This window comes from Triturus cristatus, chromosome 11 (assembly GCF_964204655.1).
Source record: "Triturus cristatus chromosome 11, aTriCri1.1, whole genome shotgun sequence".
Lineage (NCBI taxonomy): Eukaryota > Metazoa > Chordata > Amphibia > Caudata > Salamandridae > Triturus > Triturus cristatus.
Genome location: NC_140594.1, coordinates 202,407,765 through 202,435,531, shown reverse-complemented (window position 1 = coordinate 202,435,531; position 27,767 = coordinate 202,407,765). Strand labels below are relative to the sequence as shown.

The 27,767-nt window shown below is 46.6% G+C and overlaps 1 protein-coding gene across 1 annotated transcript in view; it reads left to right on the top strand.

Moving 5' to 3' along the window:
• The window catches only part of SART3 (spliceosome associated factor 3, U4/U6 recycling protein), a 484,862-nt gene that overhangs the window by 85,617 nt on the left and 371,478 nt on the right, over window positions 1-27,767 (top strand). The window contains exon 4 of the mRNA XM_085635725.1: window positions 9,275-9,459. Coding sequence (XP_085491851.1) covers window positions 9,275-9,459 — 185 coding nt within the window. The remainder of the gene's footprint in view (window positions 1-9,274; window positions 9,460-27,767) is intronic.

Below are 27,767 nucleotides of genomic sequence, written 5' to 3'. Positions count from 1 at the left end.
CCTGATTAAAATTGGAAGCCACTTCATCTCCATTTTTATTAATGGCTAAGACAATCTGGGTGTCGTCAGCATAGGATGTCACCCCCAGGTGATAGATTTTTATGACCCTCGCCAAGTCCGACACATAGATGTTAAATAGTGTCGGACTTAGCGAGGATCCCTGGGGGACACCACAGGGGAGAGTGAAGGGAGGTGAATTGAAATTGCCGAAGGCGACTGATTGTACTCGATCAGTGAGAAAAGAGGAGATAAGATCCTTAGCACCATCCGTGATCCCTGCAGCTGTGACACGGTCGATCAGAATAGAGTGATCGACCGTGTCAAAAGCTGCCGACAGGTCCAACAAAATGAGCACTGCTGATCCTCCACCATCACGTGTCATCCTGATTTCATCCGTGGCCTTAATAAGCGCAGTTTCTGTTCCATGTCCCTTCCGAAAACCAAATTGTGAGTTATCCAGACAGTTGTTCTGCTCTATGAAATCTGAGATTTGGATGTTCATAATTTTTTCCACAATTTTGGCGGGGAAAGGGAGGCAAGCTATAGGGCGGTAATTAGCGACTATAGAAGGGTCTAAGGAACTCTTCTTAATGAGAGGTTTGATAGTCGCTTTCTTTCAGATGGATAGAAAGATATTAGATGAAAACATGGCATCAAAAATTTCTGTACGTTTTGGACCTATGATATGTGGAAATTTTTTGAGAATGGAAGGGAGGCATGGATCTTCCGGTGAGCCAGACTTCGTGGTACAGATAAGATGAGATACCATTTCAGGCAGAACCTGAGTAAATTCCTGGAAGGAGCGAAGGGGAACTGAGTGAGGCAGATTGGAACATGTCCGGGCAAGGGACTTATAATCATTAGGGGTGGGAGACGAAAGTCCAGTACTGGTTGTGTGAGCCTTGAATTGAGTAAAGATATCCGTCACTTTCTTTTGAAAGTGATTCGCCAAGGAGTCACAAAGCTCTTGCGTAGCTATGATGGGGGTGATTGTCGCTTGACCAGAGAGACGAGTTGCTACCTGAAACAGTTGTTTAGTAGAGTCATGTGCAAGATTGATTTGGGTACTATAAAATTTGCTTTTTTCCGTGATGATAAGTTGCTTGTAATTAAGCATCATGACTTTGTAACAGGATTTTTGATGAGGGTCGTAGTCTCGTCTCCATCTACGTTCCTGACGTCTACATTTTTGTTTTTCTTGTCTGAGAGCGTCATTGTACCAAGGTGCAGATTTAGAAGCCCTGTTAATAGATTGTTTCTTTAAAGGAACTGTCATATTAACTGTGTTTTGTATCCAATTGGTGTAATTATTAGCTCCTAGTTCAGGATCAGTCACAGTGGGTGGCAGAGACGTTAATAATGAAGACTGAGATGCAGAAATGTCAATGCTTTTCTACGCTCTAAATTGATTAGTGGGTGGGGGTTTTTTAGCCAAGGGGGGGGAGTAGATTTTAGAAGAAAATCAAAAATAATGGGCAAGTGATCAGTCCAAGTGAGGGGAAAAACATCCTTCATCTTAAGCGATGTATTATTAGAGAAAAGACCATCCAGAAGGTGGCCCGCAGTATGCGTGGAACCGGTAACTAATTGAGGGAGTCCTATTGAATCCAGTTCGAATAGAAGAGCTACGGTGTCAGGATTATCCAGCAACTCAAGGTGAAAGTTAAAATCGCCCAGAATGGTGTACTGGTTTTCACCTGCCAATGGTTCTAATAAAATGGGTAGATTAGCAAGAAATAAATTACGAGGTCCCGGGGGACGGTAAATAAGTGTACCTTTGAAAGGGGGGGGCATGAGGAATGGAAATTGTGAAGGAAATGGCTTCACAACTTGTGATGGGGACGGCCTCCATTCGCACTATTAGATTGCTACGATATATAATGGCTAATCCACCTCCTTTTTTAGGATGTGGTCCGTCTAATCTAATGTTCGAAAATCCTTCGGGGGTTGCAGTAACAAAGTCAGGTCCACAGGAAGGATCACCCCAGGTTTCAGTAATAAACAGAAGATCGAGATTGCGGTCCGCAATAAAATGAGAGATTTCATATTTGTGCTTGGGCAGGGAACGTGCGTTTATTAATGCTGCCACACATGATTTAGACAATATCTTATTCCTACGAATGGTACTTGTTGGTAGGCGACGGTAATTATTAGTGACAAAGGAGCAACTAGGACAAGTATAAGGAAGAGAGTATGGCTGATTGGCAAGTTCAAGGTGCTGGCAGTGATGAGATATTTAATGAGTGTAGTAAGTTGGAGTCATACGTTAGTGTTATCTCTGGGCCAACATTCGAGAAACTGGCAGGGGGGGGTGGCCCTAGGCCCGGTCCAGGCGCGGACGGGCTCGCCTTAGGCGCGCCTTCGGCGCGCTGACGGCGTGCCCGCTGCGCCCGTCCGCTGCGCGGCCGGGAAGTGCACATGTTATATCAGGAGAGGAGGCGGGGGGCGTGGCCAGATGCAGTGGGCGTCGCCTGGTCTGCCGAAATGACGGCAAGTTCGAAGCCCGTAGCAGCGCTCAAATCAGCTGCGCGGGATTGTTAACTCTGGCTCGGGTCTTGTCTGCCCTCCACCCTGGAGACTGGATGGTAGCGTTGGACATGCAGGATGCATATTTCCACATTCCCGTCCTGACGGTCCACCGGTGTTACCTGTGGTTTACGTTAGGCCACGAGCACTTTCAGTTTACTGTGCTCCCCTTTGGCCTTATCAGCGCCCCTCGGGTGTTCACGAAAGTGATGGCCGTGGTCGCAGCTTATCTGCGCAGATCAGGGGTTCCAGTCTTCCCCTATCTTGAAGACTGGCTGTTGAAGGCGGGCACACCCCGAACAGTCGTCTCCCACCTCCAGACTACGGCCGACCTCCTGGCTTTGCTGGGGTTCTCCATCAATGTGCTGAAGTCTCACCTGATTCCCTCTCAGAACCTCCTTCATCGGAGCAGTTCTAGATACAACGCACTTTCGGGTCTTTCCTCCCAAACGGCGAGTCCAGGATATTCAGGCTCAGATTCCGATCTTTCAGCCTCTATCCTGGGTTTCGGTCAGGATGACCCAGAGGCTGCTGGGCCTCATGGCCTCCTGCTTCCTGCTGGTCGATCATGCCAGATGGCATATGCGGGCTCTGCAGTGGGACCTGAAGTTCCAGTGGGCGCAGCATCAGGGGAACCTGTCTGATTACTTCCAGATTTTGAAGGGCACTGCACTACAGTTGCAGTGGTGGCTCACGAACCGGCATTGGGTCAATAGCAGATCCCTCTCCCTTCCCCAACCGGAGCACACAGTGGTGATGGATGCGTCCCTCCTGAGATGGGACGGCCACATGGGAGAGGCAGACATCAGAGGCCTCTGGTCTCCGGCTGAGTCCAGGCTCCATATCAACCTTCTGGCGCTCCGGGCGATCCGACTTGCACTGAAGGCATTCCTTCCCTCTGTCAAGGGGAGAGTAGTGCAGGTGTTTACAGACACCACCGCCATGTGGTACTGCAACAAACAGGGCGGGGTGGGGTCGTGGACCCTATGTCAGGAGGCTCTGCGCCTCTGGACATGGCTGGAACATCAGGGCATTTCCCTGGTGGTTCAACACCTGGCAGGTTCACTGAACGCCAGGGCGGAAGAACTCAGCCGCAGGTGCATGATGGATCACGAATGGCATCTTCACTCGGAGGTGGCGCAAGGTCTCTTTCAACAGTGGGGAGAGCCTTGGTTAGATCTATTCGCCACCAAATAGAACGTGTAATGTCAGCAGTTCTGTGCATTGGAATTTTCAAGGGGGCACTGTGAGAAAGTGGCTCTGTATACACTGTTCCCAAATAGGTACAGTGTGTACAGAGTCCACAGTCCCCAGAGGTTTGGCAGAGGCTAAAGTTGGATATAACCATACTCTCTAAAGGGGTAGCTTGGTCGAGCAGTAAGGCAGTATCAGAGGACAGTGTTTGTACACACTCAGTCAGCAAATGGTCTCACACACTCAATAATTGAACTCTAGGCCAATGGTTTATATAAAAAATATATGTCTGCTTTATTTTAGAACCAACAATAGGTATTAAAATATACTTTCTCAGAATGAGATGCTTTAGTTAAATACTTTGCAATAGGCAATTGACTTGTGCAGGTAATAGTTACTGTTTGTTGCAATAGGCAACACAGTTTTAAACACAATAATACATTGAGCTCAATGGGAATTTTAAGTTATATGCAATTGATTACTTTCAAGATTACTTTTCTAACTTCCAGGACTGGATCCTAGATTCAGTCCTGGGACAGTTCTTGGAAACAAGTGAGTAAATTCGTTTTAGTTACTGTTGTGATTTTTAAGCAATATTTTGCTATTTTAAAAGTTGACACTTAGAAACTTTTTCTGATCAAATTACCAATGTTATCCTACAGAAGGCAATTCACTTAGCCGGTAAGTGGGGTTATGGTTACGTTTTCTAGGTCAGTGTTGGATCCTAGATCCAGCACTAGTGTACCACCTGTAAGCAGTTGAAAAACTGCGTTTAAGCTATACAGGCGATTTCTAAGGAATATTTATAAGTTTTCAAAATCGACACTTAGAAGAAATTTCATAGAAAAACAGTCAATGGTTCCCTGTGGAAGAAAATTCAAGTTACAGGTAAAGTATGTTCTCATTACTTTTGTAATCGAGTGCTAGACTCAGTACTGGAACATCCATCTAAGACAGGTAAGTAATTACGTTTTCACAGTTGGTACGATTTTTAAAGAATATTTGTAGTTGCAAAAATCGCCACTTAGAAGAAATTTCACAGAAAAACAGTCAATGATTTCCTATGCGAGAAAATTGAGCTAGAGGTAAGTACGGTTGTGAGTACTTTTCAGGGTCAGTGCTGGGCACCAAGATCCAGCACTGGTATCTCTCCTAATAGCAGGTGAGTATTTCCGTACTTGGGTTTTCTGTGCTGAGAAGTTTGATACCAAACTTCTCAGTCTTCAGTGTAGCCATCATGGTGCTGTGGAGTTCATGTTGACGACCTCCCAGCACCATATACTCTTAATGGCAGCACTGCACTTACAGTTCCCAGGAATGGACCTGGGTACTGTAGGGGCACAGCGCTCATGCACCCGTGCCCACACCTCTGACATAGGGCACCCAGCTAGAGGAGTGACTGAGGTATGCCAGGGCAGTGTGTGTTGTGGGCATGGCACACAGCGATGTGTCGACTCTTTGTTTTGTTCTGCACCCAGACACTCAGCCTGCAAAGGCAGTGTGTGTGTGTGTGTGTGTGTGTGTGTGTGTGTCCGGGCACAGGGCCTCTAAGGGTGGCACAATAAGTGCTGCTGCCCTTAGGGGCCTTCTCTGGTCACCAGGCCCTGGGCACTTAGAGTACCATTTACCAGGGGCTGACAGGTGGGCAGAGATGCCAATTGGGTTTTGGCTGTTAGGCAGTTTTTAGAGAAGGAACACAGGCCCTGGGCACCTGATTGGCAGGAGCCCAGGGCACAACAAGGAAAAGTGCATCAGTTATCAGGCAAAAAAGGGGGGGGGGGGGGTGGTTACTGCAACTGAAACCCACTTTCTTACAGGCACTCGCTAGACGACTCTGTTTGTCACGAGTGGAGTTGCGGTCTGTTGTACGCCTTCCCACCTATACTACTTCTGCCCAGAGTGCTGAAGAAGATCAGGCGCAACCGAGCCCAAGTAATTCTTGTGGCTCCGGACTGGGCTCGAAGAGTTTGGTATTCCAAGCTACTCAGTATGTATGTATGTATGTAGGAAATTTATAGAGCGCAGGAACCACCCCTGAAGGGGTATCTCCGCGCTAACATAGAAAAACGGGTCAGACAGGCACAGACTACCATAGCTCAAGGCTTGAATAATTCCGTCTTCAGAAGTTTTCTGAAGCGAACAAGACTAGGACATTTACGTAAATCCTCTGGCAGAGATTTCCAATCAGATAGGCAACGGTTTTGCCTCCAGATCGTGTTTTCTTAAAACAAGGGACCACCAGCCACAGTATGACCATCGATCCCCCGATCCGACTGCCTCTTCGGGAGGATCTTCTGTCGCAGCAGCAGGGTACGGTCCTCCACCCGAACCTGTCCAGTCTCCACCTCTTTGCGTGGAGATTGAGCGGCGGCAGTTGATTCCTTTTGACTTGCCTCCTGAAGTCTGTGATGTCATTCTGGCAGCCAGGCGTCCCTCCACTAAGTTGGTATACGCCTGCCGGTGGAACAAGTTTTTGGCATGGTGCACAGCAAAGGCTGTGGATCCCCTTTCTGTCCCTCTTTCTGAAGTCCTACTGTTCCTTCTTTCTTTGGCCCAGCAGGGCTCTGCTCTGGGCACTATCAAGGGCTAACTTTCTACTATTTCAGCCTTTCTTAGGCTTCCTGATCAGCCCTCTCTTTTCAAGTCCCCTGTTGTTAATAGATTCCTCAAAGGCATTACTCATCTTTTCCCTCCTATTCCCTTCGTAATGCCACAGTGGGACTTGAACCTGGTTCTCACATATTTAATGTGCGCTCCCTTTGAGCCTCTTCATAACAGTCCTCTTCGTCTGTTAACTTTGAAGACATGCTTTCTTGGTTGCCATCACGACTGCTAGGAGAGTGAGTGAGCTCCAGGCTCTTTCTTGCAAATCTCCTTTTCTGTATGTCAATCCGGACAAGGTTGTGCTCAGGACACGTCCATCCTTTCTGCCAAAGGTTGTCACTGCCTTTCACATCGGGCAGACCATCACTTTGCCCACCTTCTTCGCTCCGCATCCTTCCAGAGAGGAAGAGAGGCTCCACCGGCTGGACCCAAAAAGTGTGGTATCATTTTACCTGAATCGCACACAACAGTTCCGGGTGGATGACCAGCTCTTTGTTGGCTACGTAGGCGCCGAGAACGGTCGGGCCATACACAAGCGGACTATCTCCCAATGGGTCTTCTTGTTTTTAAGGCTGTTATTCTCTGGTGAAAAGGGAGCCTCCAGGGGAGTTGCATGCGCATTCCACCAGGGCGACTGCTGCCACTACGGCATTGGGACGTGGTGTCCCCTTACAAGACATCTGTCAGGCAGCTACGTGGGCCTCGTTGCACACTTTTACTAAGCATTATTGCCTGGACAGGCAAGTCCGGAGAGACGGCTTCTTTGGCCTTTCTGTTCTCCGGGACTTCCTAGTGTGATCTTGGTTCGCAGACCCACCACGGGGTTGGTATTGCTGGGGTATCTATTCTAAGGTAAGGAATCTATCACTAATGTGTTTCTTTCAGATGCACAAGTTACTTACCTTCAGTAACGATAGATCTGTAAGAAACATTAGATAGTGATAGATTCATTACCGCCCCACCCATCATCCCCGTTCTGCGAACTGATTTCTAGGGTTAAGGTCATCCCTTTTAGGGGCCTAGTTTCTATGGACCAGTGGTCAGTATCTTGCATGGCTCTGCGTTCCTGGCGCGGAAAGTCGTGTACAGAAGTGACGTCAGCACTAGAGGGCGGCGTCTAAGTAGCTGCCGCGACGTCATCTCTGCGACCACGACACCAACGGCGGATGTGGAGCCACACGACACCACCTTCCTACGCGCAGGGGTACTGCTGACGAAAACTTTCCGGATTCAGTCTGACGCCTGGGGGTAATTCTAAGGTAAGGTATCTATCACTAACTAATGTTTCTTACAGATATATTGTTACCGAAGGTAAGTAACTTGTGCTTTAGGTTAATTGGACATCAAGTAAGGGAACACTAAATCTTTATCTTCAGCAGATGTCAGGCCATTTTTACTTTCTCAGCTGTGTGTGCTAATTTCTCACAGACAATCGTAAGCCACATCTACTTTCTCTGGTGGTGCTGCTTGAATTTGGGCATCCCCATCATGCCCTGGTAACTTTTTAAAGTGACTGTGTAAAATTATTCAGGCATTCAGCAGCATTTTCACATTCTTGTTATCAAAATCAACAGAATACACAGGTGCAAGTCCATTAACGTTTTATTATTTTTGTAAAGCAACTACATGGTCCTTGCCTTAGAAGCATTAAGATATGCTCCTGTAGAAATGCTGTTCTGTAAAAAAATATATCTTTTTCAAATAGATTATTGAAGGCCAGGTTGATTATAAAAAAGAAAAAAAGTGTGACTTCAAACTACAGTATCAGAACATAGTGACTCTGGATGCGGTTTAGTCTGTAACACCTGAATACCGTGTACCAGAGTAACGCTTGAGCAAGAGGAACCGCTTTGGGAGTGCAGTGCTCCCCGCTGAACCAGCCATGGTCATGTGCATCCAGGGAAATCTAATAGAGACCGAAAATCCTCTCACTAGTTCCCTGTTCTATTATGCTGTAATATTGCTTAGACGCCTCTCCACTTAAGCAGTCTGCTGCACTGTGGAGGGACAAAATAAACGGGAAAACCCACTTGCCAGCCCCCACCTCTCCTCATTAGCCCCCACTAGAGACCTTCTCACATCAGGCTAGTGCTAGTGGCTCCAAGCAGCAGCTTGTGACTTCTCTGTCACACCTGGAAAGAGGCTGGGACTGGAGCTCCTCATGCTGTGCATGCCTAGTTGGCCCAATGTCGCTGTAATTTCAATAAGCAGCCTGTCAATATGTGTTTATTTTCTTCTTCTTGCCGACTATCAGGCAATAACAAGCACATTAAGGCTGCAGTGTCCCTTTATATTGTGCTTGTGCCGCAGATCAGTCCCAAGCACATGGGGGCTGTATAATCAATCTGAATTTTTTTTATTTTTAAAAAGACGCACTAGCTGCCCTCGACCACAGGCTCATTGACAGTTTGCCCGACTTGTCTATCCAAACCTGCTTATAGCAACCCCGCTGCACACAGGAGAATGCCATGAGGGACAGTGTGGGCCGCTCACGGAAGGTTGAATGCAGGGCCTAAAGCCAGCTTCCGCTGCTCATGGCCAAAAGCATTATGCAGCAGGAGTTGGAAATGAAGTACTTCATAAAAAAAAAACAATTGCGTAGTTATTATGGCAGACAAAGCACAATGGTTTGTCCATGGTTACATATTCTAGCCCATTGGGGTATCTGGAATAGAAAGCATGTCCCCTGACTCAAAAAGAACTTCAGATTAAACATTTGGCTAGATTCCTACTAGATCAGGACTATGACACAGAAGAGTAGGCACTTTGTGTGATGAAGTAGGCAGTCAACTAATTTCTCTCTCTTCTGGTTTTCTAGGTTGCCTTTCGGTAGTCCATTATTGAAGCATGCTTTTTGGTTCAGGAAAAATGCAACGACAATAATGCTTGCATTTCTTTAATTAGTAGCACACTTAAAACTCATTCTTATTGGAATGACCCTTATTTCTAGGTCCAGAGATTTGGCTGGAGTTTGCCCAGTATTCCATTGGTGGCATGGGCCAGGAAGGAGGCATCGAGAAGGTTCGTTCGGTGTTTGAAAGAGCAATAACTGCATGCGGTTTGCACATGACAAAAGGATCAACCATGTGGGATGCTTACCGCGAGTTTGAAAATGCAATTTTATCAACAATACAGGTAGGCTTTTGCGCATTTGTAGGTAAATCTGTTTGTATATGTAGTAGTTTATTTTACATTCCAGCTAAATGTTATGCATCTATAATGTCAATCAGCCCTCATCACCTTTGCATCCATTGCATTACCTCTCACTGGATTGTGTGTGCAGTGGAAAGGTTATAAGGTCATTCTGGCCAATCAATGAGTATTTCTGCACCCTTGTTCTTTCCCAACATGTGCTGGATTCTGCTGTCTTTTTACTTATAAACAGAAATGAAGAAAAACAGTCATACATTCCTGGGCCAGTTTAGGATTACTAGACAATATCCTGTGCTTAAGAATTACTAGACAATGTGTCTGCGAGTTACTAGACAATGTTCTGTCTTTTTTACCACTTCTGTTTCAGGCCCACCAATACTATTGCCCTTCAGTTTGATAGCAAGCATAGTCTGAGGCACTTAACTCTCTTGAGGTAATGAAGTTAAGGCTTATTCAAGGGTGTGTTAATGGGAAGAAACTCCCCCCCCAAAGCAGGTCTTCCAATTTAAACAAATATCTTGGAATGTGCAACCCAGTGCAACAAGTGGCCTATGAACTTGAGAAATACCATGAAGGGGCCTGCAGAGCTACTCTAAGCTGCCAGTTTATTGAAAACTATAAACTTCGCACCTCTCACTCACACATGGAAACACTTCCCACATAGGATCAAAACAAAGATCATGCATTTCCAACCACACAACCAACAAGGTTTTGCATGCTACCGATGTGGGCAGGAGCCTGCCAGTGCCCCAAATGGAGGTAGTAAGCACTAAATAAATGTGGCAATACAGTACATAGTAAATAACACCCAGTGTTCAGCCAATGTTATAGCTCCCAAAAGATTCAGACTTGTATTTACAGATAAGTAATTGAACAGTTAATGTATGATACACGGATAAAACCACAATGTGCTAGCACCGTTAGTGCCACCAAACCTAAATACATGTGTAGGGCTTACCAACTACATTTTCTGTAATGCTGTTCACAAGGATCTACGATTTGGTAAACTCAGAACTGCTGGAAACATCTGATATGAGCATACATCTGAGTCTACTGAAGTCCATCCCTGTTCACCATCCTGTAAATGTACACATGCTCCGCTTTCAACAAAGGCATTTGACAGGCTTACCCACCTCCTGCTAGATGTCACACAATTTAAATTAAATAAGCCTATGCTCAGTCCCTGGTAATGTGACACAAAGTAGTCTGTCTTAAATCAAAAGCAATGTCTAAATTATTTAGGCACTGCCTTCACAATAGAAGGAGTCGCACAAAACACAATGAAATTCCACAACCAGTCTTAAAAGAAAAAGAAAAGGTTTGTGAGCAAAACAAAGAACAAAATGACAAAAATCTTATTAGGAAAACCAGGAATACAAAATGTTTGATTTAAGTGACAATAGCACCAACAAGCACAAAGTGCCACTGATAGTCTATGGAAGTACTAGATAGACACCTGGGTGTGATTTGAGGCCAACCGCGATGGACCCCAGGTTGGATACATCAAATGGATTGGTCAGGTGAAAGTCTGAAAGTCAAAAAGTTTTAAAAAGGTTGTTAAGACCCAACGCAGAAAGGGGCTTTGTCACTTTTTGAGATGAAAAGTTCTCCTTGAGCCTGCTGCTCTGTTCCTGTAGAAGCATGGATGATGCTACGGAAACGTCGGCTGAGAAGAGGTTTCTCTTGGGGGCTTGGAAGGAGAGGCGGTTGTTGAGGTACTGTAGTGCAATGTTGTGGAGGGCCTTGTAGGCGTGCGTGAGCAGCTTGAAAGTTATTCTTCTTTCGATGGGGAGCCAGTGGAGGTTGCGGAGATGTTGGGGTGATGTGGTTGTGTTGTGGGATATCGAGGATTAGTCTGGCTGCGGCGTTCTGGACGGTGTGGAGTTTGCAGAGGAGTTTTTTGTTGATTCCGGCATAGAGGGCGTTGCTGGAGTCCAGTCTGCTGGTGATGATGGCGTGAGTGACTGTTTTCCTGGAGGCGGAGGGTATCCATTTGATTGTTTTGCGTAGTATGCGGCTGGTGTTGAAGCATGTGGAGGAGACTGCGTTAATCTGGCGATTCATAGTGAGCGATGAGTTCAGCATGATCCCGAGGTTACATGCATGGTCTGTCGAGGTGGGTGGGTTTCCGAGGGTTGGGGCCACCAGGTGTCGTCCCATGCGGAGTGGGTGGAGCCGAGGATGAGGACTTCTGTTTTCTCTGAGTTGAGTTTCAGGCAGCTGGTCTTCATCCAGGTTGCGACGGCTTTCGTCCCGTCTTGGAAGTTGTATCTGATGATGTAGGGTTTCTTGGTGATGGAGAAGATAAGTTGGGTGTCATCGGCGTAGGAGACTATGTTGAGCCCATGGTTTCTGACGATGGTTGCGAGGGGGGCAATGTAGACTTTGAAGAGGGTGGGGCTGATCCTTGGGGTACTCCGCATCTGGTCTCTATTGGTCTGAGAGGAAGGGCAGGAGTCTTATTCTCTGTGTTCTGCCTGTGAAGAATGAGCGTGGCCTGTCTAGGGCCTTTCCTTGGATGCCGGCATAGTGGACTCTGGTGGCTAGTATGCGGTGGGAGACTGTGAAGAATGAGCGTGGCCAGTCTAGGGCCTTTCCTTGGATGCCGGCATAGTGGACTCTGGTGGCTAGTATGCGGTGTGTCAAATGCTGCTGATAGGTCCAGGAGGATGAGGGCTGCCATTTGGCCTTTGGCTTTGGTAGAGGAGGGCGCAAATGCAGTCTGTGGCAGCGAGGAGGGCGGTCTCGGTGCTGTGGTTCCTGCAGAATCCGGAGTGGGAGGTGTCTAGGATGTTGGTGGCTTCGATGAAGCAAGCTTGCTGGGTGTTGGCAGCCTTTTTGATGACCTTGGCTGCGAATGAAGCAGCGAGTTGGGCCTGAAGTTCTTGAGGTCCCTCGGGCCTGTGGAGGGTTTCTTTAGGAGGGGGTTGACTTTGGCGCGCTTCCAGTTGTCGGGGAATTTGGCGTTCTTGAGGAAGCAGTTGATGGTTTGACGTAACTCGGGTGCAATTGCTGTGGAAGATTTGTGGCGGGCAGTGGTCTGAAGGTGCTCCGGAGTTGATTCTCTTCATGGTCTTTAGGGTGTTTTCTGATGTGGGGTCTAAGTAAGTAGGCTCTGTTGGGTGGTGTCGCTGGGGTTGGGGGTTGAGGCAGTGCAGAGGTCTTGGTCATCGAAGTGGTCGTTGAGCGTCTTGATCTTGAGGTGAAAGGAGGTGCTGAGTCTGTTGCAGAGGGAGGGAGGAACATCTGTTGTTTTGCTGTTGGATTTGGCAAATTCCTGTATGATGGAGAAGAGTTCCTTGGAGTTGTGGGCATTGGAGAGGATTCTGTCTTGGAGGAAATTTTTCTTTGTGGATTTTATGAGTTGGTGGTGTGCCGTGGTGGCCATTTTGTAGGCGGTGCATGTTTCCGGAGTTTAGCTGTTTTTCCACGTCTTTTCCAGTTGTCAGCAAGAGCGCTTGGATTCTTGGAGTGTTGTGGTGAACCAGTTTGCTTTCTTGTTGTGTCGTCTTCTTGTCTTCTGGAAGGGGGCGAGTGTGTTGGCGCAGTTGGCGATCCATTGGTGGAGGTTGCTTGCTGCTGTGTTGGCGTCTGTCATAGTTGGGGGTGGAGTGCAGGTGAGGGCGGAGGTGAGGTGTTCTTCGGAAACTTTGTTCCCGATTCTTTGTGGGAGGTGGCGCACTTGCTTGTGAGCGGTGGGTTTTCTAAAAGAGAAACGGATGCAGTGGTGGTCAGTCCAGAGCTGTTCCATGGTGTGGCTGAAGTCCTCTTCCCCCTGCGAAGGCTAAGTTGAGTGTGTTTCCTGCTGTGTAAGTAGGGGTGGAGACAGGTTGCTTCAGTTCCATGTTGGTGAGGTGCTCTAGGAGGGCGATGGTGTTTGGGTCGTCGTGGTTGTCCAGATGGAAGTTTAGGTCTCAGAGTAGTATGTAGTCTGTGGAGGTGAGGGCGTGGGGTGCGATGAGGTCAGTGATGACATTGGTGAATGGGGCGTTGGGGCCAGGTGGTCTGTAGACGATGGTTTCGTGGAGCGTTGTTCTGGGGTTGGTCTGGATCTGGAAGTGGATGTGTTCCATGGGGGGGCGAGGCGTCGTTCGAGTCGGTGATTGTCGTGCAAAGGGAGCTTTTGTGGTTGATGGCGAAGCCTCCTCCTCGGTGGGTGGGACAGTTTTTTCTCAGGCTCTTGTATCCGTCGGTGATGGCGGTTGCGATGTCAGGTGTGGAGCTGGTGTTGCTCCAGTTCTCTGTGAGGAAGACTACGTTGGGCTTGAGTGTTGAGGAGGTCCCAGATTTCTATGGCGTGTATGTGCAGGGAGCACACGTTGAGGAGGATGCAGTTCAGTGGTTTGTGTGCGCTAGCGGACAGTGGGCTGGGGGCTACTGCTGGGGTCCGGAGGTAGGTGAAGGTGCGCTGGCAGTGTCAGCAGGAAAACGGGCCTTCGGCGTAGAGAGCTGGCAGTTGTTTTTGCGTCTGGGGTTGAGCGCGTGGAGAGTGCTGTGGTTGTAATGGTGGGGGTTGGGGGACCAGGGTCCCTGGCGCTGGTCGGATCGCCGTTAAGTAGGGGTCAGGGGAGGGTGATCGGCTGGGAGGCGTGAGCGGGAGCGAAACGCTTGGGGGAGGGGCTGCAGGGGCAGCAGCGGCAGGGAGCACAGGAAAAGAGGGAAAAAGAGGCATAAGGGAAAAAGATGGCAAAATGGGGAAAAAGATGGCAAAATGGGGAAAAGAGGCAAAATGCGGAAAAGAGGCAAAATGGGGAAAAGAGGCAAAAGAGTAAAGAGGACACAGAACAGAGCGGAATAGCAGGGTTCTCTTCCACTAGACCACCAGGGATAAGGCGCAGGCAGGAGCCTGCAGGTGGAGAAGGGCCTCGAACACCTACCTGGCAAGGAGCTCGGGCTCAAGGGCAGTCCCTCAACGGTGGAGCTGCACGGGGGAGAGCAGTGACACTGGCCAGGAAGGTCAGAGGTCTTGCTCTTGCACTTTCCACCATGACATCTTGGTGAGTGCGCACCATTCTTAACCTTCCCCGCACCCCGTGGAACATGTACCTGTCCTCATTTGCCCCAGAGCGATAAAGCAAAATGGGGAAAAAGATGGCAAAATGGGGAAAAAGATGGCAAAATGGGGAAAAGAGGCAAAATCGGGAAAAGAGGCAAAATCGGGAAAAGAGGCAAAAGAGTAAAGAGGACACAGAACAGAGCGGAATAGCAGGGTTCTCTTCCACTAGACCACCAGGGATAAGGCGCAGGCAGGAGCCTGCAGGTAGAGAAGGGCCTCGAACACCTACCTGGCAAGGAGCTCGGGCTCAAGGGCAGTCCCTCAACGGTGGAGCTGCACGGGGGAGAGCAGTGACACTGGCCAGGAAGGTCAGAGGTCTTGCTCTTGCACTTTCCACCATGACATCTTGGTGAGTGCGCACCATTCTTAACCTTCCCCGCACCCCGTGGAACATGTACCTGTCCTCATTTGCCCCAGAGCGATTAAGCAAAATTTCCTCATTAACAGAGTCGTATGAAAGTTTCCTCCCCTGTTGGCGGTGGATGTTCCCCTGATTCTCAAACCTTTACAGTTCCTTCATTGAAGGCGCAGTTAGAATATATTACCAAACTTGTGTTTCCATTAAGTTGAACAGCCTTGCATCAGACAGATTGAGTCATACATATCATTATATCTAATTGGATTAAAAAAATTCTAATCCCCATTGACTGCTTGAATCCGAACTTTGAAGCCCTCAAAGCTTCACGAACTGCACAATTCATCCTTATTGGTAAACGTTGGTCAAATGGCTCAATGTTGTAGATAATCAAGGGTGTTTAACTATTTTTACTTTAACTGCACTTTAGAGATACTAGAGAGAGAGAAATCAAGGTAAGTAGAAGGTTACTTAGAATTAAAGTTACATTTTAATTGGGAATCCTGGACTTGTAGCTTTTGCTTAAAGCAACAAGCTTCTCTGAGGAAATGTGGCTAAGTATTTTAGTATCATTGAAGCAACATTACAAAATGGCATTTAGTACATAATTTAGTAGGTAAAGTTGCAGATGTGTAAAATGTAGAAAATGCGATGATCAGCTTGACACCAAAACAACAAGCATTGGCAAAACCAATAGGTCTTGCCCATGAAACCTACTGGTGTTGTCAATTATTTTCTCTCTTCTCAATGGCCTCTGCAAATGCATGGTTTACATCTTTGAGTGTGTACAGTTAGATTTTAAAGACCCTGTTCAAAGAAGGCTTCCGGATGTGTATGCAGCCATGGATAGCCAGCTTGCAATAGTTTAAAACATTTTAGCACAGAAGGTGGTGATCAAAGCACAAGAGGGTGGCAGGGGCAAGCAGCGATTAAGGGGAGGGGGTAATAAAGAAAGATGTATGGAGGAAGAGGTGGAGAAGGAGACAATATGTTCCTTTCTTATGCAGTTCAGTGCCATCCAATCGAAACATGGGCCAAAATGTTCCTGGGCAGGACAAACACAAAAATAGGAAGGGAAGTCTTTGAATTAAGAGGAAGAAAGTGATACAGACAAGAAAAGCATCCAATCGTGTGTAAGGGACCGACCCAAAGCCTACTTTTTGCGTTGTATTGTTCACAATAGGTCTTCAATAATGACAGCTGAAGATTTATTTTAGACAGGACCTAAGAACGACATGTTTGTACTGACAATTATATTCCAATATTGTTTTTATGCTGAAAACAAATGGATTTGTAAAGATAATTAATTCGCCTTAAGTTGAAATTACAAACTAGCATTGGCAAAAGTAATTTTTGTAGGTGCATGCATGGCTTGTGTACACCTGCAAAATAATGTAGGTGCCATGCTTTAAAAAAAAAAAAAAAAAGAAATCGTTTAGACCGGCAAATGGAAAAAAAATAGCTCAGTCACATTTGTTTTTTAAGTGATAGGCTGGCAGGCAGTAGTTTGTTGCGTGGTCTTTGCACAAAAAAATGGTGGAGGTGAGGGCAACAGACGAGCAGGTGGGGAGGACAATGCGGAGTTGGCAGAGGCAGGTGAAAAGCCGCTCATGAGGAAGAGCAACACAGGTGGGTTGTGGGAAAGCAATGCAGAGTGCCGGAGAGTTGGGGTATTTGACAGGCAGGAGAAGCACATGAGGGAGAAAGCTGGAAAACACATGCACTCTCATGGAGTGCTAAAGCAAAAAAGAAAAGTTGTTCCCTAAAAAGGAGCAGTGGAATGAATAAAGCCCAGAGAAATGGTAAAAATGCTATTCTCGAGGGAAGGGACGAACACATGATGAATAAGCTGAGGCAAGGAGGACAAGCTGAGACAAGGAAAGGCACTGAATAAGAAGCAAGTAGGTGAGTGGCAATGAAGGCAACCAGTGGCAAGAGTGGGTTGGCTGTAAGCCCCTATAAATTCTTGCTTATCCCACAAAAGGTCTTTTATAATCAAACATCCTGCACTGTGTGGTAGGCCCTGCCTAAAAATATTTAACTTTGCTTGAAACAATTGACAATATCATATCTACTCAATATATAGCAGACATTTTGAAATAGATGGTGGGTTCAATTGGCTTACAAATGGTAAAGTCACCAGACTTTCCAGGGGGACTTGACGAGAATGAAAACATTGGCAGTAAGGAAAAGCATAAGTTGATTTTGAAATTACCGTTTTTTTGTTGGTAACCAGGAATTTGTATTGCGTTTCAAGTATTAGAGATAGTACATACTTAATTTGGGCTAATAGGTGGTCCTAACACAATCTACATCCACAATCAATATTGCGTTACAGAGCTCCACAATATGAAATGTACAAGACTTTTACCTTGAACAGTTTCCCTTAATTGTACAAGTCTACATACAAGTCTCAAGCTTTGTTACTGTTTACCCAATATTGCTTTTAATTACTATATTGCTACACTGTTATGACCAATCCATCCCATAACTTCAAAATAAGTTAAGAGCTTTGAGTCATTCCTCAACTTCAAAATAAGCTGAGAGCTTTGAGTCATGGCGGGCAAACCCGTAGGGGGTCACCTTCAGTCAGATAGTTCACTAATAGTTCCCAAATTAGTTCAGTGTTTAGCATTATCGGACTCATTTTAAAATCATATCAATTTAACCAATGGTTAAACCTATTGCTCTTATTTTAATGAGAGGGCTAATCAAAGAGCAAATTCTGTTGCTTTGTCTTGTTGTCTGAAAACTCCACAAACATGCCACTTCAATAAGAGGCTTGATGCATAAAAAAAAGTTATAAATAAATCACGCGAGGGGTACAGAAATTACTGATGAGGAATGTGCTCACTGTTCTCTGTTTTGCACTTAGAACTGGGGGATGAAGTAATGTGCAAAATGTATGTTTCCCCCATTCTTTCCTGATGAAAATTCTGCCAGTAAAAATTCTTGGGATGAGAAATAGGTGCCCTGTTTGCCTTTAAATGGGATTAGAGTTTACATTGGTATGAAGTAAGCGTGTTTTCAAGAAAAGGACAACTTGTTATAATTTATCATTTGCACATACAATTAATTGATTCTTTCAACTTTCATTTTTATCTTGAATGGAGTAATACTGTCAAAAAACGCCCTTTTTAGGTCTCGCCTGACCCAGCGCATGCGCTGGTCTGGCGAGACTTATTGAGAGGGCTCCAAAAAGTGCTACCAGGCCAGCCTGGAGCACCAGTGCATGTGCGAGGGCGCGCGCGCCGCGCTTTACTGCGATTACTTTCACTATAGCGGCCACTTTGATGTTTGATCGGGATCACTTTCACTTTCGCGGCCGCATGGCCACTTTGCATAGCCAATAGGTCTCGCTTTTGAGACCTTATAAGTATTTAGTTACGCAACTGTTGCATGGCTAAACACTTATAAGGTCCCAAAGGCGAGACCTATTGGCTATGCCAATGCTTGTTAACTTTCACCTTGAAACACTTCGTGTGGGGCACAGAAAACAATTGTCCATGTACACGCCTGTGATAAAAGGCGTTTCGTTTTTATTAAGCACATAGCTGCCCATTAAAACTTGTACCAGTGCTGAGTTTAAATTGCAGTGGTATTATTAGGTGTTTTGAAGCATCCCCGACTCATACGAGGGAGAAATCAGGAACAGTAATGTACAATTTATTAGATATTTGCCTTGCATAATGTTTTGGACTTTTCTGAAGATTCAGTGCTTACTTGAAACGTGATTTTTTTTTTTAGGTCTCAGTTAGTGAAGGCTGCGCTTGCGCAGTCTCGCTTGGCGAGATTTAATGTTTTCTAGTATGGGGCTTGAACCCGCCCCTCTTCTCCATTAGCTGGCTTCCTAAACGGAGGCCAGCCATTGGAGGAGAGGGGCGTCTGTCCATTTAAGCCCCGTCTTTTTTGGATTCGGGGCGTGTTTTTTACATTTTCTCTCCTATTGCCAATGGCAAGAGGAGAGAAAGAAAAACACGCCCCCGAAAACGACGCTGCGTTTCTCCGAGGCATTTCTGCTTGTCCTCAGAGAAACATGGTGGTGTTCATGGCGATTCCCTCAACGACTGGCAGCTGGGCTCGCTCGCCGCGGCACCACCAACTTGTTTAGGAAAGGTTGAAAAGTACTAATTTTGAATTGGAGAACGTGGTACACTGAGAGCGAGGCTCAGGGCAAAATAGGAATACCGTTTTTGTAAGACACAAAGCCCACAAACTGGCACGATGCAGAAAATCCCTGTAATGCCCAGCAGTCCCCTCGTGTGCTAGTCAGACAGAGACGGCTTCGGTGGTCGTGCAGCTGTCCCCTCCGTTATCTCAGGTACAGTGGGTCCCTTAGCTTCTCCGCCGCGAGGGTTGGGAGTGTTAGTGTTTGACTGAAGCCGGTTTGGGTTACCACCTTTGTCTAAAGCAAAAATCTACAAATTAAGAGTGTCCCTAATGTCAAACGTAAATGAAAGTGTTTTATTTACAGTTGGACCGTGCATAGATCTTTTAGGCTGTAGTGTACTGACACGCACTTAATATATAAAAAGACACTTTTGCTACAGGTCCCTGTACCGTGTGCGCCAGCATTGTCACATTTTTTAGGTAAACCTTGTTCAGCTACAACCTTACGGAAAGTCTATATGCAACCTTGGTCACTTTAAGCTCAACAAACTCCAGAAAATATACCTTTTCTCAACAGGCATTTAACAGTCTAAAATCGTTGTTGAAATGGCCCAAAAACACATCAGATTTCGGCCCAACCTAAGCACCCAGCTTGCCTCAACCCCTAGATTATCAGGACCTTATTTTCCTCATTCATATTCTAGTGCTGTGAAGCAGTCCCAAGTAAGTATACACATTATTGTGCGGAACAGGGTGACGCATTGGCATCTAGTCAGCTGAATGGGATTGACATTGTAAATAACAATGCCGTTTCTTTAAATGTTTTAAAAACAAAAACATAAACAAAAATAATATCATGAGCAATGCCAATAGCTCTAACATTAACAATGCCGAGACCATTGCATTGTAAATGCTTGTTTTAAAGCAGAGTCTGTGAAATGAATGGTTTGAAAAACATGCCTGTGAACTTTATGCGCAAGGATTTAAGCAAAACAATTTTGCAAGTCTGCTCAAAGAGGAATCACTTTACCCGGTTTGAATAGACTTTCCTTTGCCCCTCGGAATGATAATACTGGCTGCCTTAAGACAAAAGATCCTGTAAGATTTCAGATGGCCAGGCACAGATATGCAAATGCACCTTTGCGCATAACAATGGGGACATTAGCCCGTCAAGAGACCAGTGCGCTGGAATCACCTGAAACAGGAAACTCTCCCAGACTGGGGGTTGGGTCCTGCTGAAAAGACGGCACCTTTGCCAGGAAAGGCAACATGAGATGTGACTGACAAGGACACAGAGTAGAATGAGGTTTAGGCATCCAGAGACTGATCCCAGCCTACCTCTTATAGCGATTTTACAAACATTAATAAAGCAAGAACTGTAATTTAGAAATGCAGCTTAAAGTCATACAGAGGTTAATTTGTCTTTAAATTTAATTGGGAGAGTATGTGGCACGTCGGCTCAACATTCTGTGATTTTGGGCAATTCACATAATCTCCCAGTGCCTACAAAAACAAGCATTGGCATAGCCAGTAGGTCTGACTTTGGCACCTTATAAGTGTTTAGCGATGCAGCACGTTGTCCTAGGTGTTACAACATCTACTGTGATTTCATGTGCCATTGGTGATGTAAGGAGGCTATGTACAACAAGAATGCACGTATACTGAATGCTAGATGCTAGGAATGAAGGGATCAATTAACATCAATCTGTATTTTATTAAATAAAGCTGCCTAGAATGTTGTGAGGCCAGTGTTGTGCATTGTTAATAGAGATTACATCGAAAGCACGGTTTCTTATTAGAGGTCTGTTCTATAGTTAACTGTCACCTTACGGCCACTTCAAAAACGTTTACTGGAAAGAATGCATATCCGTATAGCTACCTCTTTTGATCATACTACATGGAGTCAAGGGGGAGGATCAGTATGCGTATGGTATGACTGTCAGTTTAGTCAGTCCAGCTTCCATCTTGTTTGAGGATTACATCGCTTTTCTGTGGACAGTAGTACATAGTGCTGGGACTTGGGCAAATGAGTAGTGGCAACTAAACCTTCACAAGGTCGCACAAAATGCGATTTTTGATAAATCTTCAAAAGTCAACAGCTGGGGTGCGTGAATGCCATCTTAAAAACTTTTTGGATTTATTAAGTCATCATAACCGATCTATGTTGCCCTTCATAATAGATATTTAACAACAACAAAAATTGCATCACATCCAATTCCTAAACCGTGCACACAATTAAAAAACACACATAATAAGCAGTAACAGCAGCCAATCACAAAGGCTTTTGTGGGGTAAACACAATTTACTTTTCTTCTAGTTGTCTTATTAAGTAATTTAGTGGACATGTCTTTACTTTGGTAAGTTTACTGCGGCACTTAAAATTATGTTGATCTTCCATGCACAGTTTAAAGGTCTAACCCGCAAAAGCTGTATCTCAGGGGAATAGAGTATTGAGAGTGAAGCATGAATAACAAGGGGAGTATGATGAATATAGAGCTCAAAGTAAAAGGAGAGAGTGTGTCAGAAATGGAAGAAACAGTAAAATAGAGGAAGTGAAATACAACAGAACGAGAGAGAGTAAAATGAAAAGAGGAGGAGAAAGGAAACATCCAAAAAGAAAAGGACAACACACACGAGTGAAGAAAGAAGTATAGGGATCAAAATAAAGAGAAAATGTGAGACGGGGAGAGGGGAGAAAGGGAGAAATGGAGGAAGTAGAATATAAAGGGAAGAGGGTGGAGTAATATCCAAAAAGATAAAGGACGAGGAGAAAGATGCAAAGACAAAGAAGGAGAAAGAAATTGGAGGTCTTGAGAGAGGGTAGGAGCGAGCGAGGAAGAAAATGAAACCTCGATTTAAAGTTAAAGAGAGGGACAGAAAGAGCGGACAAGAAAGAGAGCAAGAGAATGAGAGGAAAGTGAGTGTTCCTTACAATTGGGACAGTTGCAGAAATCTGACTATAGGGCTAACAATAAATGAGTGACAACGTCGGCCTGGCTTTTAGCCAGCAGCAAGTTGTGTTCTGTAACTTGTAGTTTCACTTTTAACATATACAGTTTGCTAAAATATTGAAGTTCTGCCTGAAAGTGCCATTTACAGCTTTTCGGCTATCAGCAGACCAAACAGGTTCCTGAATTAAAGGGTGCACACATTTAATTCTAAACACATCTTTAGCGCCTGGATACCCTCGAGGTTGATTAGCCGCTATACAAGTCCCGATTGATTAATTGTAAATAGATTCTCTTAAATCTCTCCTCCTGAAGCTTTGGTTATGACTTGATGGGTAGAGTAAACAATAACTGTTCACTAAGTATAAATGGTCCGCTAGTCCGTTCTGGAGACCTATTGTCTTCTTTTTATTTATATAGCACTTACGACCCCCTGTTGAGGCGATACATCTGGAAACTAAACGCCGTATCCCATAGACGTGAATTATGTCTCCATATTTCCACAGCATATGGCCTAGGCAGCGCAAATCTCGCAGGGGGGGAAGCATACATGGCTTAGAACTGCATTATAAATGCTAATGCTCACAAACTAGAAAGACAGCTCAGTGGGAGAATGTGCCAGCGGCGTAGAGCTGCATGCCACCTTCAGCCACACTTAAAACCAGGTGAGGCATTCAGCAGACCAAGAACTAACGGACCGGCATGGTTGCGGAGGCTATCCAAGCTTACCGACTGGACCACTTCCTTCCCCGCGCTCTCACTAGACCAACCAGATCCCTACTATACTGAAGCCTTAAAAACAAGCATTTGCAATCTTGCTCCAATTTTGTTTTCTGTAACTCAAGTGGATGCAATCCACTTCTTTCAAATGCAAAAGTTGCTATCCTTCCTCTTCTTCCTAAATCCATGTAATTATCGCAAGGCCATATCATACCAAGGGTCATAATATAATGTTTGAGGCATATGAGCTGCAGATTACACATTGTGCATAGATCACCATCTGGTGTTGGGCCCAGATGTTTGCACTTGTTTTTGTCTTGGAAAGTCTTTGGAAGTCACAAGGTATGTGACTCCTGCTTTGGATCATAGTGCGCATAGGCATCGGCTCCATCCTCAGATTGTTTTTTTCCGCCATCGGGCTCGGATATGTTCTCGCGTTCCAGCTCAGAACCGTTAATGGTTTCTCTTCGACACGCAATCCTTCCCATCTCGACGGTATTGTTTTCGATCCCGTTCCAACCACATGCGCCCTTCAATTCGAAGTCTTCGATTCCGGTCGTCGACGAAGGCCTTCGGGCCTACCAGGGCCTCATCTCCGGCTCATGGAAAGGACGCCATTTAAAAAGTGTCCTCGATGTGGGTCGAAGTTTCCCCACACCGACCTACATGAGGTGTGCAATCTCTGCCTCTCACAAGGCACAAGGCACAAGGCCAGAGACTGTCCAGCTTGTGCCTCCTTCCGCTCCAAAAAGACCATCCGGGACCGACGAGCTCGAAGAACAAAGGCGCGCTCGTCATCTTCGATACCCGACGACATCTTTTATGAGGGCGTTGATGTTCCGGAGCAGGGTTGAGTCGAGGAAATCATCATCAGCACCTCCGAAGCAGACGATTCCGACGTCGAAGACATCACTCCAGCTTAAAGAGCCGTGAGTACAGACGTCGACCCCGACCCACCCACCCCCTCGACACAGTCGAAAAAAGGCTTCGGGCCCACCTCCACCTTCGGGCCCAGGTGCACGCCGAGACACTGCTTCCCATGCCCCGCCCTCGGGCCCGGTAAAGGAGCCTGCTAAGCCTTTAGGCGACTCTGGCTCGAGTCAGCCTACCCTCGGTACCGACAAGCCTACTCCGGCACCGAAGAAGGTGTCTTCGACCTCATCCACGTCGACCGCTGCTCCCAAATCGAAGCACTCTGCGTCGAAGGCTAGCACCAGTTCTTCGGCACCGACAACACCCTCGGAGCCGACTAAAACCCGCCCGCCGAAAGGCCCCGATACTTCCAAACCGAAGACCTCGGAACCGAAAAAACAGCACCTGGCTCCAACTCAAAAAGACACTTCAAAAATACACGGTTCCAAGCCTAGAACCGCTACCGAGGCGACGCCCAAAAAACTTACGGCACCGAAGCCCTCGGCACCGACTGTTTGGTCTCCCACAGATGAACTGTTTCGACCAGATCCTATCCAAAAGACTCTAATGAAGGATCCTAAGACTGGTCATTTAATGCTCAGTATCAAAAAAAGACCACTACATATGCCTGCGCCTGGTCCACCACCAAAGAAGAGAGACTTTGCCACCTCTCCATTAAGGATTCCTTCTCCTCTTCCTCCTCCTCTCCCACCATCACCTACCCCAATAGATGAGGATGATGATGATGACAACACATCAGATGATGCAAGGGGAGGTGCGGACGATCAACCCCTTGGGGACCCTACCGGCTCCCCTGGCTCCCCTGACCCCTGGGATGATTATAGTGCCCAGATGTCCCTTACACCCCACAAGATGACATTTATCCCTCCAGGCCTTCCGCCCCCAGAGGACAATATCGGGTTCAACCAGCTCCTTCAAAGAGCTGCCCAATACCACGGGGTGACCCTGCATACAGAACCAGTAGAGGAAGATTTTCTTATGGATACCTTTGACACCACACAAAGGTCCACCTCAACACTGCCCATGCTTAAAGGGGTCATTAAGCACGCAACAGAGATCTTTAAAGACCCAGTCAGGGCTCGGGTCATCAACCCAAGAATAGAGAAGAAATATAAAGCTTCCCCTACTGACCCAGTATACATTAAGGGACCCGCACCACTAGACTTCCTAGTAGTCTCTAACGCCAGGAAGAGGGCAAATTCCCAAACGTCAGGTGACACACCACCACCAGACATGGAATCCAAACTCCTAGACGCCTCTGGCAAACGCACAGCGTCACAGGCAGCAAATATTTGGCGTATTGCTAACACCCAAGCGCTCCTAGCCAGATATGACAGGGCACATTATGACGAATTTGATTCCATAATGCAGCACCTCCCTGACAAATACAAAAACAGGGCCAGTGAGCTAATCAATGAGGGTAAGACCATCACTAACACCTCCATCCACTGTGCCCTAGATGCAGCAGATACCGCCACAAGGGCAATCAACACCAGCGTCCTTTTGCGCAGGCATGCCTGGTTACGTATATCAGGTTTTAAACCAGAAATTGTAACGACGGCCAGTCCTCAGGATCGGATTGATGATTGAGGGGTCCACCTCTTGATCTAACCAAGCCTAGTTGCCGTAATGGCACAGGTCAGCGGAAGGATCAAGTGGGGGAAGGAAAGGAAGGGTACGCCAGGGAGGGAGATCTGAAAAGAGAAAGAACAGAACATACACGGGTAAGGATCACTTTAAACACACATAATAAACAGACACCCGTGTTCTCGGCCTGCTCTATTCTATAAACCCCTATACCTGTAAAGGAAAAGAATCATCCATTCAAAGATGGCGGCAGTAAAAGAAAGTTGAGGGTTGGCTGTGTTGTGGGCGAACTTTGCTTGGGGTGGGGGTTTTTTCTGCAGTAACGAGAAACAAACAATGATCAACCCCACAGGCACAATCCTACTCTCGGTTAATCAGGCCCTAAAGAATGAACCAGCACCTACCCTCCTCAAGACTCCACCGTGCATCACAGGGGTAGAGCGTAGCCTTCTACCACTCGTAATAACCCCTGTTAAGATAGTCGAAGAAACACCATTAGACATTACTGTAAACTGTTACGTCACATTCACTGTAAGCCCCCATCATACATTCTCCACGCTCTTCCCCTCGTATGCTACTGTCACCGGTAGCTGAATCTTATGTGTATAATACTATGTAGGCAGTGTAGATCACTACACGACGAGTCATCCAAGGTCTGTGGTATCCTGTCGTAAATGACAGAACGTAGAGTAACTGTGAGGCCCCCTTGACCTATTACAGGCTGTATGCTCCCCGCCGGCCGACAATGCAGGTCGATCAAATCCAGAGCGAGAGCCTCACTCTCTCCGCCTGCCGAAAAATGCAGGCCGATTAAATCCACCTGGCTAATAGAGATAGTACCAAAAAGGTCTCCAGCCAGCCTCCGCACGAGCGTATGCTCCCCAACGGAGGTTGGCACCCAAAACACGATCTACAGTTGGTGCAAGCACCCTTACTGTACCAGCAGCACTGGAACTGGGGCCTGGATCGGACGCGAGCTCAACTCCACAAACGAATTTCCGACAGCGTTGTGAAGCAGACTTCCTGTTTTATGCGTCTTAGTCGCGTAGTCTCGCGGGACGCGCTAGGTCTTCTGGGAAGTGTAGTCCTTGGCGGCGCGGCGAGCGATCGGCACCGTTTCTCCGCCTGCGCTCGCCAGATGGTACATGACAGAAATACAGAGTTCTATACTCAATCAACCTTTTGATGAGCAACACTTATTTGGGCCCAACGTAGAAGTATCCCTCGGAAAAAATGAAGAAGGATACAGACAGCACCAAATCTATGGGAGCCTTGCAATCGCAAGCTCCCAGATGATCCTTTCGTCGCTCATCCTTTAGAAGCACCCATCGAGGCTACTCCTCTGATAGCCCCTCCACCTCTTACAAAGCTCCCGCACAATCCACCTTTGCTAGAGGTTACCAAAGGGGTGGTTACAGGGGGAATAACAGCAGAGGCAAAAATAACTCCCGCTCTGCCTCCACACCTACCCCATGACTTCCCTCCACTCCCCCCCCCCCCCCCCCCCCCCCGCCCCCTGACTATTCCACTCCAGTCGGGGGAAGACTCAACCAATTTCTCCCTGCCTGGATAAACCTCACTTCAGACAATTCAATCAGCCTACTGTCTCGAACTAACATCTACCCCCCCAAACATCCCACCCAAACACTGTCCAATGTCACAAGAACATCTGTCACTTTTAAAGCAGGAGGTAATCTCCCTTCTACAAAAGAGTGCAATAGAACCAGTTCCCCTGCACCAAAAACACTAGGGGGTCTACTCCCTCTATTTTCTCATACCAAAAAAGGACTGACCTCTATGGCCTATTTAAGATCTCAGACCTCTAAACCTATACATACACTCAGACCATTTCCACATGGTCACACTTCAGCAGGTCCTCCCTCTGCTTTCCCAGGGTGACTTCCTTGCTACTCTAGACCTCAAGGATGCCTATTTCCACATTCCCATTCACAGCGCTCACAGAAAATATCTAAGATTCGTAGTGGACGGTCAGCAATATCAATTCAAGGTGCTCCCATTCGGAGTCACCGCAGCACCAAGAGTGTTCACCAAGTGCCTAGCAGTAGTGGCAGCACATCTAAGAAGACAAAACATACATGTCTTCCCATACCTAGACGACTGGCTCATAAAAGCCAAATCGTACAATCAGTGTGTACAACACACTCACGCCACTATTCAACAACTTCACAACATCGGATTCACAATAAATCACGCCAAGTCCCAGCTCCAACTGTCCCACACGCAACAATACCTCGGTGCCACCATAAACACCGCAAGAGCACTCGCCTATCCCAGTCCCGCCTGGATAGCGAGCATCCAAGTTCTTCTCACCAGATTCCAACCGCAACACTCTCTTCCAGCTCGAGTGTTCATGCAACTCATAGGAATGATGGCCTCTTGCATATTCATAGGGCCTCATGCAAGACTCCAGAGGCGTCCTCTCCAAGAGTGCTTACCACGCCAATGGAACCAGGCTCAAGGTCAGCTAACAGATCTGGTGTTGGTAGACGGTCGTACCCATCGCTCTCTGCAGTGGTGGAACACCAAGAACCTTTCCAAAGTGCGACCGTTCCTCGAGCCA